Source organism: Nanorana parkeri, unplaced genomic scaffold, assembly GCF_000935625.1.
Source record: "Nanorana parkeri isolate BGI_ZX_2015 unplaced genomic scaffold, ASM93562v1 scaffold317, whole genome shotgun sequence".
Taxonomy (NCBI): Eukaryota; Metazoa; Chordata; class Amphibia; order Anura; family Dicroglossidae; genus Nanorana; species Nanorana parkeri.
The window spans coordinates 913,092-929,352 of NW_017306585.1; the positions used below are offsets into that span (position 1 = coordinate 913,092).

At 40.6% G+C, this 16,261-nt stretch overlaps 1 protein-coding gene across 1 annotated transcript in view; it reads left to right on the forward strand.

Moving 5' to 3' along the window:
* The window catches only part of CUNH7orf72 (chromosome unknown C7orf72 homolog), a 60,817-nt gene that overhangs the window by 21,167 nt on the left and 23,389 nt on the right, over positions 1-16,261 (forward strand). The window contains exons 4-5 of the mRNA XM_018558048.1: positions 9,684-9,822; positions 12,729-12,796. Coding sequence (XP_018413550.1) covers positions 9,684-9,822; positions 12,729-12,796 — 207 coding nt within the window. The remainder of the gene's footprint in view (positions 1-9,683; positions 9,823-12,728; positions 12,797-16,261) is intronic.

A 16,261-nucleotide genomic window follows, 5' to 3' on the forward strand; every position in this document is an offset into this window, starting at 1 on the left:
CTTTTTTTAAATTTTAAATTGGGGTCCCTCCTAAAACTCCTAACAGACCTAAAGGACCTGGTATGACTTTTGGGGGAACCCCCACGCTTTTTTTTCCATTTTTTTTTAAATGGGGTCCCTCCTAACTTTCCTACCAGACATAAAGGGTCTGGTATGGTTTGGGAGGGGGACCCCACAGCCCCTATGAGAATAGGGGTGAATGGCAGTGAGTTAGCTGCTGGAGCTTTGGCTTAGCCGATCCAGACGTTGAATCGGCTAAGTCGAACTCCTTCTGCACTTCGGCTCAGCCAAACATGCAGAGCATGTTCGGCTGAGCGAAGGCAGCCGATGTACAGCTGATTTTAGCCAATGTATCGGCAGCTTTGTGAATAACCCCCTAAGACTTTATCAGTTATGTGAGCATAGATGAAAAAAACTATGTGCAGTGAAAAGATTAGGTGTGTATAGGTAATATATAGTGGTTTCTATAAAGTTTTATTCTTTACTATGTTTAGGACCAAAATAACTTTAAAAAAAAACAAACAACTCTTTAAATGGCTTTAAATGTATTAAAACTTCTAGGCCTCCTATGATTAGAAAAAGTTGTTAATGCGCTACTTACCTTCTCCATGCTCTAGCACTGTTCTCTGCATCTGGCTTGCAGACTGAACGCCTCCCTACTTCTGGACTGAATGATATCCCTCATCATCCAACCCCTATATGTGAACCTTGAATTAATACACCCTCTGAGCTCAGCTTGTGCTCACATAATGTTGCATAGAACGTCACTCACATGTCACAATGTGTAAATGTTGTTCTTTTGAGCATTGACGCCACTACCTAAAGTCCTACAAGTCACTACCTAAAACTAGAGATTAAGATAGAGGACATCGTTCCTCACATGACCCCTTGAAATACACCTCGAATTAAAGCAGGAGTGAGTTGCAACAATTCTTTGCAAGGTATACAATGCAGTTAATGTACAGCAAGTGTCATACAACGTAGTACAAGTGTTATTTTCTAACTTCCAGAATTCAGAGATGCCGTGAGATTTTGGCAGCAAGCAGTAAAGTAACAGTGCACTGAAACAAAACAATTTAATAGTGTCAGTCCTGAGTATAACTTCTAAAGATGATTATATTATGACATGTTTAATAGGCTTATCAAAAAAAGGATGCTCAGCTGAGAGCAGTAAACATATAAAACATACCGTATTTTAGCATAATACCTTTCTGCATAATTATTTCCATTGTAAAATAAATTAGAGTACTGTGAGACTTTGTTTTTATCCTTAGCATTTCAAAAAGCTACAATTGATAATGCAGAATATAACATTCTGAACCTAAGCGGAATTCCGCTTTCCACCTGTAGCATAAAACATCCATAACTACAGATTTTTCTGCCCACACATTCTAAAGCAAATAAATATTGACCTGTGAATTAATGTGCAAAGGAATGCAAAAAAACTTTTCCTTTTAAGTTTGTATATTTGTTTTTGTTTTTTATGTAATCTTTATTTCAAGGTTTTCAGGTATTTATGACAGAGAAAACAGGAAAAACAAGGATAGTATGGTCAAACAATCAATCAGTACAGGCCGGAGTAAGCAGTAAGCGGAGTGCCATCTGGCTCAACTAATACATATTCACCAAGGTTTTTCCGGCTGTCCGTGATCAATGACATCAATTACCCTATCAGGGGGGATTAGGGATGGAACCTGGGAGGGAGGGTAGGAGGGGAGGGAAGGGGGTAAGGGTGAAAGGGAAAGAACACAGATCCTGCATGTGACCATCAGCAGTCAGTCATAGGGTACCACTAACAGGCTAAACAAAACATACTTAATCACCTTACTATCTACCAAGTGCTATAGGAAATATGACATCGGTAGGCAGATCAGGTTCACTGCTCTACATGCTATTACAGGTTGGTATTAGTCAAGTCATGGTGATAGTGGAGCCAAGTAGCCCAGACAGAATAATGTTTTGCGTACTTATCGTTACAAGTAGCCAGCCATTCTTCCGAGTTCTGGATATCCGAGACCAGCCTGCTCCACTCCTCCACCGAGGGCACCGTTGTCTTCTTCCAATGTCGGGGGATTAAATGCTTGGCCGCGTTTAGAAGATGGGGAATAAGACTGGATCTATATTTGGATACACCCTGAGGTACCAAGTGTACAAGAAATGGGGCCTGGTGGAAAGGCATCTCTATTCCCAAGAGGGTATACATCTGAGTTTTAATCTGTTGCCAGAAAGGTTGGATTTGGGGGCAATACCACCAAATGTGCAAATGCGTACCCCGCCCTCCACAGTCTCGCCAGCATAAAGGTGACACCGTAAGATAAATACGGTGCAAAGTGTGGGGGACACGGTACCATCGGGTGAGTAGCTTATAGTTTGTTTCCCGGACTCTGGAGTCGACAGAGGATGAGTGAGTGTAGCGGAGAATATTTGAAGTCTCAGACTCTGTGAATCTTACCTCCATGTCCCTCTCCCATTCTGCCAGGAAGTGTAGCGACCCCTGGGATTCCAATTGTAGCAGCAGCTTATAAAGCAGTGAGAGGGACCTGGAAGGTGGGCTCGAAGCCCCACACAGACTCTCAAACGGTGTGAGAGAGGTTAGCGGGCGAACTGAGGTTTTCAGAGAATTATGAAAGTGTGTCAGTTGCCTGTGTCTCCAAAAATCAAATGGGAACGAGCCCCATCTCTGGCGCATCTCTGAGAGTGGCAGTAGTTTATTGCCTACCAGGTATTTGGAAATACTAATTACACCGCCCGCCCAGTTCAGGAAACGCAAGTCTTCACCCGGTATCCCCCCACAGGAGCTAGAGGTGATATATCCGGTGCCAAGGTGCCATGTTTATTCACAACATCCCATAGGCAAAGTGTATGAGTAGTAAGTGGGGATGTGGTTGAAGAGAGACCTCTATATTCCGGTCTTAACCAGGGGGCTACTATAAGGTCGCACGACTTTCGTCTTCCAAGCACGCTGGAAAACCTGCCGAAAATCGTACAATTTTCGGCAGGTTAGTGGCGTGGTCGGAAGACGAATGCGCATGGGCCAGTGTGAGCCACCAGACCACCTGGAGACATCAGGGTGCCAACCCAGAACAACACAGAGTATGTAACATAATTTTATTTTGTATTGCTGTATAATGTATTGATGTAGTCCTCTATAGCCAGTCTCCTTACTCCTTTCCCTGGCTGTCTCTTCTTGCTCTTTCTCTTGGCTGCCTCTCCTCGCTCTCTCCTCTATATTCTCCTAACAAAAAAAGTTGCCTCACGTGGTGCTAGAGTGTTTGTGTTTTACCTAAAGAAAAGGTGGGAACATCACATTGAGGCCCAGAGCCTCCTTCCTTCTAAGGGTGGTTTTGACTTTTCATCTCAACCAGGACATTGTTCTTGTTTTGCTGTGTGTATTTATCTTGCAGTAACTGCTTCCAAGGGGGTTATTCACTTAGTTGCCGAAGGCAGCCATGTGAATAACCGAGCCGAAGTGAAGTAAGCTGAATGCTGTTTGGCTATTCACTGCAGCCTTGTACGGCTAATTTCAGCCATACATCTGCTAAAATCAGCCGTACATTGGCTGCCTTCGGTCAGCTGAACATGCTCTGCATGTTCGGATGAACCGAAGTGCAGAAGGAGTTTGACACAGCCGATCAAACAGACTGAGCCGAAGCTCCGGTAGCTCACTCATTGCCATTCGCCCCTATTCTCTATAGGGGCCGAAACGGCTGTGAGTGAATGCTGCCGAACGCCGCTTGGCTATTCTGCTTGCCACCTCCAAGGTAGCGAGCAGAATAGAAAAAAGGCAAATGAATGAAGAAAAAAAAAGTTGAAAAAGTATTTTCTTAAATTTAAGAAAATATGAAAATTTTAAAAAATTAAGAAAATATTAAAAACATTTTTTTTTTAAATAAAAAATAATTTTAAACCAGCCAATAAATAACAAATAGCAACTGGGCGGAGCAGGCCGTGATGTCACAGCTGGCTCCGCCAACTTATTGTTTGATGACAGATCAGCGTCTCCAAGTCATTTGGGGCCGTTGATCTGTCATTACAACTGGGCGCAGCGGGCCGTGAGATCCTGGCTGGCTCCGCTCAGCTGTCATTAGTGTGGAGAAAGGTCGGCCCTACGGCCGACCTTTTTCCACGCTTCGTCTGTCACTCAGGCTCAGCCGAGCCAAAGCATATGCGTTCGGCTCGGCTGAGGCATTCAGGTGCCTTCAGCTGCTGTATGGGCTATTGTGAATAGCCTGTACAGTAGCCGCCGGTTCGACTGAACCGAAGAGCTCAGGCTGCCGAAGCGAGCCGAAGGATCAGCCGAAGTTATGGCTGGATCCTTTGGCTCATTAGTGAATAACCCTATAATTCTCTCTTTGTCCTTTCACATGGGATGAACAATGCAGGTATTAATTTTGTCTATGCGAAGTTATGGCCCTGCTGTGCAATGACACATGCCTCTTTTTTCCTGCTTCCTCTCCTCTTGTGATGCTTTTAATTGTGTAATATGTGTAATTAATAGCTACATACATGTGTATATATATATATAGCCTTTGTATTTTATGCATTTGTATCTATAAGATATATAGCCTTTGTATTTTATGCATTTGTGTCTATAAGATGAAAATCGTTTACAGTGATCTACCCTTGCACCTGTGAACTTAATGTGTGTCCTCTTGCTCACCTTGAAGTTCAGTTGTTGGCTAGGAAAACATGCATCAATTGTATCAACACATTTCATGTAATGTTTAGCCTGGAAAAGCTCAGTGATGAAGAACTTTCAAAAACCAATTTCACAGGTGATTAACAAAATGATTATCTTCCTCATGAAGAAAAAATGACTATTTCATTGGTAACCCATACAAAAATCTATTTATTTAAGTAGCGTCTGCTTGAATTATGTAGCAATTGATTGGCAAGCTGTGGTATTTCTGCTTTGAAATTAAAAGTTTTAGACGCCTACATTCTCATACAGGCAACTTTCAGTGCATTTGAATAGCCCCCAAATCCAGCGACATTTCAGTTGTGCAGTACCAACAGATGCATGTCAAAATCTTCTGTGCCAAGCCCAGGTCCAGATTCATATTTTTTTTTTAATCGTATGCCAACTACCTTGTGCCACCCCTCCCTCAGCAATTTGTATGGCCACTGCCCCTGTCTCCAACATGCACAAATGCAGGACACGTGCAATGTTCCACATAAAGCATAAACTCTGGGGCCCACCAGAGAGTTCGGTCTGTGGGCTCACCTCACCAACCCATCACATTTTTCAGCTTGCCACAACACTCTTCATCCAATAACAATGTCTTTATTTCTGATGGCATGACTTAACACAAAAGAACTGTCATTTGAATTGTATTTGTAACAGAATCGTGTGTGTGTATACAGTATAATCAGACAATGATGAGCTATTCATTTTTGTGCTCAGTGAACAACACATAGCTGTATATAACAGAGAAAAAACATGACAGGAAAATTACATACACAGCAACTGGTCAAGCAAATGCCGCTAAGTTTGTTGAGGGTGACCAGTAATTGGCAGCTATGATAAGGAATAGGATAATGACCAATGGTACAGAGCTGGAACCATTGTATTACCCAGTCCTCAAGATGTTGACATTAGTTATGTAGCATTTATAACACAATCATGCAAATATACCCAGACACAATATCACATCTGATTTCTACATTTTTTTATGCTCAGTGAACGAAATAAAAAATGTATATAACACCAAAGAAGTGGATGATAGGAACATTACATGCTCAATAATTCGTCAAAAGTGTAGCTAAGTATAATAATGATGACCATAATTGGTCAAGCAAATGTTGCTTGACCAATTATTGTATTAAGAAGTATTAAGATGTTAACATTAGTTATGTAGGCTTTAGTTATATGTCGCTCTAGTAAAAGAGTGACAGATATGCGTTTATTTGCTTTTAAAGGACATTTCTTAATGCATATAAATGCATATAATGATTTTTATTGGTATCATTCGATCTAGGTGTTTATCGGCATTTAGGTGCATTCAGTTTAGCTATGTTTACAGAAAATAGAATTCTGTGCATTCAGGATCTGATTAGAAACGCTAAACGTGGCTAAATTCATGTACATGTGCGTAAACACATGTAAACACACTTAAATGCCCTTAAGCCCGCAAAAAGGAAGGTGCATCTAAATCAGGGATGGGCAAACTCTGGTATTCCAGCTGTTGTGGAACTGCAATCCCATGAGGCATTACAAGATTCTTACAACCACAGACATGACTCCCAGAGACAGATGTATGATGGGATTTGTAGTTTCACCACAGCTGGTGAGCCAGAGTTTCCCCACCACTGATCTAAATGCAAGAGAGCGCGATCTGCAAAGCATAGCGTGTGTTTATACTTTCCAGATAATTTCTCCTGCATTTAAATAACCTAAAAACATGAGTGCTAGTGTGACTGCAGCTTTAAACGTGCTTTATGTACGTGCTTCCCAAAGGTGTTTATATGCAGCACACAGCAAGTTAAGGTCATACAAAATCCTATAGCAACAAGTAAGATAGTTCTTTCTTGTGATACGTTTAACATCAGTGAGGACATTCTCGAAAAAAAAATCATCATTTTGAGGAGGCGTGGTTTCTTTGAAACCGAGGAGTTTAACTTTGATGAGAAAAGTATCGACTTTAGCCAACTGTGCTAGTTTGCCAAGCTTATGTAGTACGTCACTTTAATCTGGCTAAAACTTTTGGGCCCTTTCACACGGGCTCATCAGAAGAGAATCCGTGCATGGATCCTCTCCTGATCACAGCAGTACGAAGCGGATGTCACCACTACAGTTTTTTCCTCCAATCTGCAATTACCCGACCCCATGTCTGTCTATGGGGAATCGCATGTAAACAGACATGTGTCTGTTTACATCGTATTACCCCCAATCTGGCAGGATCACGTCTGGCAAAAAAAATCTCTGATCCGTTTGTTTTTCCAAGCCTGGACCGGAAAGCCAGCTACTTTTTAATGTGCACTTTTCTAACCATATGCTCCTGTTCTCCGGTGTGCCAGTTCACCCTTGTTCAATGTAGTATAAAAATGTGTTATCTGTATTCAAAAACAGAATTGCACAAAAAAGACATATAAATCCATAAATTATTATTATTATTAGTAAGTAAACAGAGACACAATCACTACTGCACTGACCCAACTAGAAATGTCTGCATAGAAACACAATCAGCACATAGTGACATAACTGGAAATGTGTCTGCAGAGACACAATCAGCACATACTGACAGTGGTGTATTTAGCTTTGCTGCTTCCCTAGGCAAGGCAGCAACGCCATTGTTTGCCTCGTGGCAGATACGCCCCTGCATACTGACATATCTGGAAATGTGTCTGCAGAGACACAATCAGCACATACTAACATATCTGGAAATGTGTCTGCTGAGACACAATCAGCACATACTGACATATCTGGAGATGTGTCTGCAGAGACACAATCAGCACATACTGACATATCTGGAAATGTGTCTGCTGAGACACAATTAGCACATACTAACATAACTGGAAATGTGTCTGCAGAGACACAATCGGCACATACTGATATAACTGGAAATGTGTCTGCAGAGACACAATCAGCACATACTGACATAACTGGAAATGTGTCTGCAGAGACACAATCAGCACATACTGACATAAGTGGAAATGTGTCTGCAGAGACACAATCAGCACATACTGACATAACTGGAAATGTGTTTGCAGAGACACAATCCGCACATACTGACATATCTGGAAATGTGTCTGCTGAGACACAATCAGCACATACTGACATATCTGGAGATGTGTCTGCAGAGACACAATCGGCACATAGTGACATAACTGGAAATGTGTCTGCAGAGACACAATCAGTACATAGACAGTGACAGAGCTAGAAACCCCAAAGACATAATCAGTTACGTACTGACACAACCAGACATATGTCTATGAAAATGCAATCACTACTGTACTGACAGAACTAGAAATGTTTCCACTGAGTCATAATCAACCAGAAACCCTACATAAATAATCAGTTACACACTGATACAACAAGAAATATGCCCACATTGACACACTCAGAAATATGTCAACAGAGAACACCAATATGCTCCTATAGCACCACTCCCTTACTGTCCAAAACACTATAATTTTGATAACGGAGCAGTCACAGTGCACCTTGCTAATGTGCCCAGTGAGAAAATGATACAATGGAAGTATACAATGGTGAGGTGCAACCTATTTAACTAAACAGTCCACAATGTTATCATTTTTTACTGTACTATGGTGACAGATCTCAGTCAGGTGATGCCCGCAGGATAGGGATCTCTGTGTATGTGTAATTAAAGCAGATACATAGCACCTGTCCAGTAAACAACCTTTGGCCCACACCCCAGGATTGGGATGGTGTACAGTAGTCATTGCCTCAAGGAAAGATTAAATATTCCAAATAGATATTCAATATGTTCCAAAATCCTTTGCCAACAAACTTAGCACATTGCACACAAGCACCATATGAAGCATCTGTGCAATTGTTTCCCCGGCTACTTGCTTAGAACCAATTTCAAGTTTTAAATGCTGGGTCCCTATTGGAGAGATTTTTTCTCACTTCCTGTTCCATCCAATACCTGTCATCTGTTCTAGAAGTTGGAGGAAATGTCCTAATTTAGGATCCAAGCAGCAATAAAACATGAGTTGCCCATTCTTTCTCACCCTACATAAAGCTAAAAAAAATTACTAAAGAAAAATAAAACCTAATGATGACAACAGTGCATTATGCCTATGTAATGTGTGTTAAAAGGGCCACTGGAAGCATCCATCAGAAGACTGTGTGACAGGGTGGGTGGCAACACAGGACCACATTTTGGATACCTGTGACCACCTGTCCTATGAACAGAAAATGAGGAACTCTTACTAATGGGGATGCTGAAAGTAATATGCGCATAACAGAGATTATCGCGGTTGTTGAGAGGCTCCAGTGTCTGTGACTGATGAGGTGAAAACTATTTTTTTGTTTTCTCAGGATTCTTAATTCTCTGAAGCCCAGAGCTTGGGGTTGGATAAAGTCTGCATTTCTAGGTCTACATCTTACCTGGTAGCCAAACCTCATTAATTAGTCTCATCTCAGTTGAGTGATGCTCAGGCTCTCTCTCACTTTCTCTGCTGTGGGAGCCTGCTGCTACATGAAAAGGCTGATTTCTGACAGAACACTAAAAAGTGTTGCATGTTTCTTTTGGGGAACCCATTAGGAGCACCGTTAGTCAGGAACTGACATGAGTTTAGTTAGTTGCTTGCTTTGTTATTGGCTTTCTGTACAAGGCCCTCTTGCATTGAAACTATGGGGTCTATTCACAAAGCTGCCGAAGGATCTGGCCGTATCTTCGGCCGACTAAATAAAAGTGCCAGACCTGCTTGGACTATTTCTGGGTGTCCCTGTTTCGTGCATGGTTTACCGGTGCCAACACCAGTGGAGCCGGTCCTCTTTACGCATGATTTATAAATAAGGTGAATGTTATTTCTTGCTTAAATAAATATGATTACAATTTGATTTAGAAATCACTTCTTTACTATGTTTATTCAAAATATTTTGATGAGGATGGATAACATGTATGCGAATTAGATTAAATGGAACATTTTAGCAACTGAAAAGAGCCCTTCACAATATAATTACCATCTCATACTTGCTGAATTTACCTACACAGAGCTTATGGAGATGTTCCATGGGACATTAAGCTGCCACCAAAGCTACAGCATCCTGAGGATACATTAGAAAAAATGCCAGATCCAGTCTCACAGCATTTCACCCTGAAAAGATATGAACCTAAACCGGAAATATGGCAAGTATGTAAACGGTATTTTTTCAGCCTCGTTAACTATGAAACTATGTACATTAAAGTGTTGCTCTCAAAAATGTATATGAAAGGACTAGTGGAAATAAACTTTAGTTTATAGAAAAACTAGCAAACATATGCCTTCTTTGAAACTAGAAAGGAAAATGTATTACTACTTGGTATATAAAGCTGACCTCCAGGGAAATATAAAAGACACAAGTGAATGCAGTCCGGTAACCATTAATACATCATTAAATATATTTTTTAATGTAAGCATAAGTACTTGAATTTGACCTGGTATCCGCCCCTTGCAGTCCCTGTAGAGAAGACCTGTAGTGTGAGAGGAAGTAGCAGCACAAGGAAACAATCAGTTCATGTGTTGACAAAAAGCAAGCTCATAGAATGAGAATGCAGAATAATAGAGAGGTGAGCTCATTACTGTTCTTCTTCACCTTTCATTATCCAGTCACAGGCTGGGTGGGTCTGGGACAACCTGGGCTTAGAGGAAGTGGGTTGAATGATGATGGCCATTAGCAGCAGAAATAATACTGCAGAGGAGATCTCTGGATTGAAGTTTAAAATGGCAGTAGAAACTGGTTTTGTTGTTTTATCTTTTAATGGGCCATTTTTATTCTGTTATTTTTCCCTGCAGCTTTGCTATAAGGCTTTTGAGTCCTATTACTGTCCCTCCATCATTTCCGCTTGCTACTTTATTTTTTTTCAGTTTGTCCTGAAATTGAAGGACATAAAAATATTCCTCCACTGCCACAAAGAACTTAAATTCACTTTGCGCATACTAAATGCGTTTGTAAACTCAGCAATATCATCATAGCTGTGGGAGGGACCAAACAGGTCAATCCTTACAGATTTTCTACAAAAAACTACAAGGGTGGCAGATACAAACCTGGTCACCCTGCACAATAGAGCAAATAGCAGTAACCAGTGTATGGGTTGTTTCATGCAGGATTGCTGCACACATTTGAAAGTGTACACAAAGTACACCAAGGGTGTAGAAGAGAGACTACACATATTTGTCTAGCTTTGATTTTAGCTTTAAGCCATCAGTTTCTTTAAGCAGGAGTCGCTGTTCAGGTGAATACAATAGACGTGAGGGGACATTCCTCCATCCATACTCTTTAGCGTGAATGGGCAAGTCTAGTGATTTTGTCTCCTTCAGCCTTCGGTGCAGACTGAATTAAATCTTACTGTGTATTGCCAGCTTTTGTGTTTCTAGGTAATGACTTTCTAAACAGTTGGTCACTAAGACTGAATTAAAGACTACAGGTTTAAAGCAGACCTACACTCAACGTTAAGATATACAAAAGACCCAAACATCTTCTGATATGAAGGATTTTTAAGGAGTTGATGTCAGGGCACTGCTCAGGGAGAGATATTCATTGGCTGGTTCTTTCTGAGGAATCTGCTGACATAGTCCCCAAGATTCTTTAGAAGATACAACTGAACTGATCTCGATTCGTCATATAAAAAATGTAATATCTACAGCTGATTAGATTTCAATTGCAACACAAAAGGTGGAAATTTGTATAGTTTTGACTATAAATCAACTTTCACTTATCTGCAGCTTTCAGTGTATGCTATGGACAATGAAAAGCTCCCTCCGAAAACTGCATGTGAATGCATGGAAACTGCTGTATTCTGGCTTTTCTACTGCAGCCCCAATTCTATTGTGTAAGCAAGGTCATAGAAAAGATGGAGAATTAATTTGTAAAGCGCATCTGTCATCTTAGGGATAGCAACATGAGTGCACACACAGTATCTAAAGCGCTGTCTACTCGGGAAAGTCACAAAGGCATTTGCTTTTATCTAATTTGCTAGCTAGTCATAAAAAATATTATGAGGAATTAAATGAACTGTAACTGTTGACAAAACTGTTTCTGTTTGGGCCTTGATGTTCATTTTAAAGAATGGCCAACTGTCAAAATTATTGCTGCATTATACAATTTATACACTTGAATGTAATGGTCATTATCAGTTTTTCTATACCTGTGCAAGGAATGGCAATGTCTTAAAAACAGGGCTGACACTGTCCATAGAAAAGTTTTTCATTTTTTAAATGTCACTGTCATGCTTCTCCTTGCCTTCTAGTCTGCATGGAATTTATTGCCGTCTTTTGCTCCTGTTGTGGAAGATTCCTTCTTATTTCCTGTTCTAGTAACAGTGGTTACCAAGATAATAACACACCTTTTATAGAATTGGGAAAGGTTTGTGCCTCTGGTTTTTGTATGCGTAAGCTATGGGGAGATTCCACTCACTTTATTCATATTAGGGATGCACCGATACCGATACTAGTATCGGTATCGGTGCCAGTACCGAGTATTTGGGTGAGTACTCGTACTCGCCCAAATGCTCCGATACCTAGCACGAGTACTTCCTGTATCAGGAAGCCGGGCAGCGCATCATTACACACTGCCCGGTTTCCTGATTGGCCAGGAAACGGCTCCATGCTCTCTCGTCCTGGCGCCTTGTAATGACGCAGCGCCCGGCATTCTGATTGGCCGGGAAGCCGGCGTCATGCTCCCTCGTCATCTCATGAATCATAATATTAGGAAAGTGACCTTAAAGCATTAGTTTGTATTGCTTTAGAAAAAATATGACCTGTCCCTTTAAGAAAAAGTATCGGTAATTGGTATCTGCGAGTACTTGATCAAAAGTATCGGTACTTGTACTCGGTCTTAAAAAAAGTGGTATCGGTGCATCCCTAATTCATATCATAGACAGTGGTCTCTAGGAAGGAATTGAGGAAAAATCTTTCCATGGAGGATCCAGGCAACCGTAAACACTAGATAAAAGTATTCAAACAGCTGGTGTTGCACTTTAATGTAAATGCTTTAATTGTATAATCAACAGTTCATCTATTTCTTTTTCAACCTTCATTATTATGTAATTATTTTCCAGGTGACAGTGGGAATGTGGGACAGATTTCAAACACGGGTATTTCATGGCCAGAAGAAACCTGTGACATTGTAAGTTTTATTATAAATAAGTTGCATCATGTTATCCATTATATCAGATCTTACCATTATTAAGTTTAGATCAAGGTAATTCGAATTTTAAAATACAATAAATATTTTATTATTGCAATTGCACATGTAGGGCATGAGCGTATGTGTAAATGACAAAATGTTAAGCTGTAAAGGCTTTTAAAGCATCACCTATGGAAAATTTTACATATCATATTCTCCTACCATCTTGCGTGGCATGTATTTTTATAGCTTGACATGTTTGATATCTATTTACTTGATACGATCAATTTTTTTTTACAGTAAATACTAGGGATGACAGATATATCGGCCGCTGAAACATATCGGCCGAAAATGGCACTTTTGGCATAATGCCAAAAGTGCCATTTTCCTGCCAATACATCGGCGCATCCCTGATTTCTTTCCTCCCCGCTGGGCGCTGCTCTATGTCCCAGCGGGGAGAAGAGAAAGTGACAGCCGGCCGAGCGCTGCGGTGGAGAGCGCTGTGAGCGGCCGGCGTCTCCTCCCACACCGCTCTGCCGCCTATCACAGTCTGGCAGAGCGGTGTGTAGGCGGAGACAGCGCTGTCACAGGAGGCTGGGCTTTCCTCTCTACACCGCTCAATCAGCCTCCTGTGACAGCGTGAAGAGCAAGGTACACACACTCAGCTATCATTGATCGCTGAGTGTTTGCAGATAATTGAGGATATTGTATAATAACTATATCCACAATTATGAATGAATGGGAGTGATCTACATCACCCCCATTCATTCATATTTGTAGTTATAGTAAACAAACAATGTTCTCATGTTATCAATGAACAGGAACACTCATAGAGGATTCCTGTTCATTGATAACAGGGGACACAGAAAAAGAGATTGAGGACTTTGTGTTCTCAATCTCTTTTTCTATTTTAAAAGGGAAATATCAGGGGTCTGTTTAGACCCCTAATATTTCCCCAAAGCCCCTAAAAGTAAATAAAAAAATAAAAAAATGTAATAAAAAATGAATTAATAAAGCCGAGCCGAAGGATCAGCCGAAGCTACGACTGGATCCTTTGGCTCCGTTGTGAACAACCCCCATAATGTTTTGGCAGTTTTACATAATCTTCTGGCTAAAAAAATGCACATTTAAAATGTGTGCAAAAAATTCAAATAAAATGCTCTACAGTAAAAGGGTTATTGTCAGTAATCAAAAGAAGAGTAATGCCACCTTTACTACAGTCAGAATGATGCCATACTGCTAGAATAATGCCATGCCACTCCCCTCTACATTACCCTCTCTTTGGTATTTTATTAAATTGGCGTTTTTGAATTTGCAAAGTTACAACAAAGAGTTCTTGTTTAGTTTGAAGCCCCTAATGCCTCATACCTACAGTATAAATAAAATATTGCCAGCTGCCCAATCCTTCAGTAACAAGCTGCATACTCCATTTTTAATATCCCATTGTACAGTATATTTTGTGACCACCCCCAGGATTTCATTAGTGACACTATCAGGGTTATTCACAAAAGGGTGAAGAGTTTGGAGAAGGCAGGAAAAGTGAACAATCTAGGACAATTCTCCAATTCAGCTCACTTTCCAGGTCAGCTATGTTGTCCTAGATTGTTCACTTCTTCTGCCTTCTCCAAACTCTTCACCCTTTAGTGAATAACCCCTTATGTTACCAGTGATATCATGTAACCAGAGGAAGAGTGATGCCACATTACCTATCTCGGAATTATGCCATGCTGTTTATAAGAAATACCTAAATGTAGTAAGGAGAAATACATTTATACTTTATTGCCAAAGAAGTGATTAGTATAACAATATCCCTTCATACTACCATAGTTGACAGGAATTAGAAAAAATCCAGGGACACCTATTTTTGCTGTGCATCCAACAAGATGGACAAAGATTATGGATTGCAGATGGACAATGATTAGGGGTGGGGCATTCATTTAAAAGTGGCGTGGTTCTACAAGAGACATATCAGTAACTTATTATACAATTTAATTTTAAAATATTGTATACACAGGAATATTTACTAAAATAAGGACAGAAACACAACCAAGAAGGTATTTTTATTGGTAAAATTAATTATGTATTTTTTAGCGAGCGCCAACTTTTAGTCTGTGCAGTCTAAGGGCTAGTTCACACCATATGCAGTTGTGATGCAGTCCGTTTATTTTGACTGCTGCAGTCAAAATACATCACAATGATTTCCTATGGGCTTTCTTATGCTTAATTCACACCATTGCAGTCCGTTCAGATGCAGTCAGAAAAAGTACTGCTTGTCCTATTTTACCTGCATCTAACTACACAAAACCTATCAAAATGCAGTGCAAACGCATGCAAACTCATCAAAACGCACCGAAACGCAACGGAACGCATACAAAACAGAATTCATTGCGGCATCATCCAGGAACATGCAGGGGGAAAAACGCATCACAAACACATCAAAACGGATCGCAATGCAACTGCGCAGACGCACGCAGTTGTGATGCAGTTTTTGGTGTAAACTAACCCTAAAGTGCTCTTGCAGTGATAGACACCAATTACACTGCAAACACATTTGTAATAAAATATTGAGAGACATTATTTGACACTGACCTTTCTGCTGAGTACTGCGACACTGGCTGATGATGGGTTGAAGGTTTTGTAGGTGGAAAATCCTGTGTTATAAAACTACTAAGTACTGAATTGCCTTGGAATGGGGGAAGGATTTGCATATGAATGAACCACTGAGGTATTTACATATAACCGAGCAGTGGGCACAATGTAACAGGGTGCTGCTGGACACATGTAGTGACTGAAAGACTCAACGAGCTTCATGCTGTGATCCAAGAACACAGCCTTCAAGGGACAGCTCAATAAAAAGTGGGTCTGTCTCAGCAAATCCGAAGCACTTGGTAAGTATGTATCACACTGCAGAGGAAATTATCAGGGCAAAGTGGCATTCCTGCTGAAAAGTCCTATAACTTTTAGGGGCCGGAGAAAAATATTTCTTACACAAAATCAGTGGTCCACTGACTTTATGAAATCAAACAACATTTACCACCCTTGTCTTGAGTGGAAGCCCGAGTATTTTAAAGGTTTAAAGTGGGTATATCAATCTCAAATGAAACAGTGGGCTGTGATAAGTGGAATACAGTAAATCTTCGAGGAGGCCTCATTATAGATATTTAAGGCAGCACCTTTTTCTTTCAGAAAATAATTATAGCACTTTAATAATTAAAGTGACCCTACCCCTCAGCTTGACTTCTAAACAGAGGCAGTATGTAAAAAAAGAGTAAATCTATGTATACATTCCCAGCAGCTCAGTGTTGAAAAGCTGGTGCTTTACTGACCACTAATAAATGCTGCTGCATGTATTACACACTTACAGGTGTGCAGAATACCGGATTTCCTGCAGAATGTTGTGGTTCCTTCCGCCAGTTTGTATGTGCTGAAGGACACGCAAGCCATCTGAAGGAACACTGTATGTGG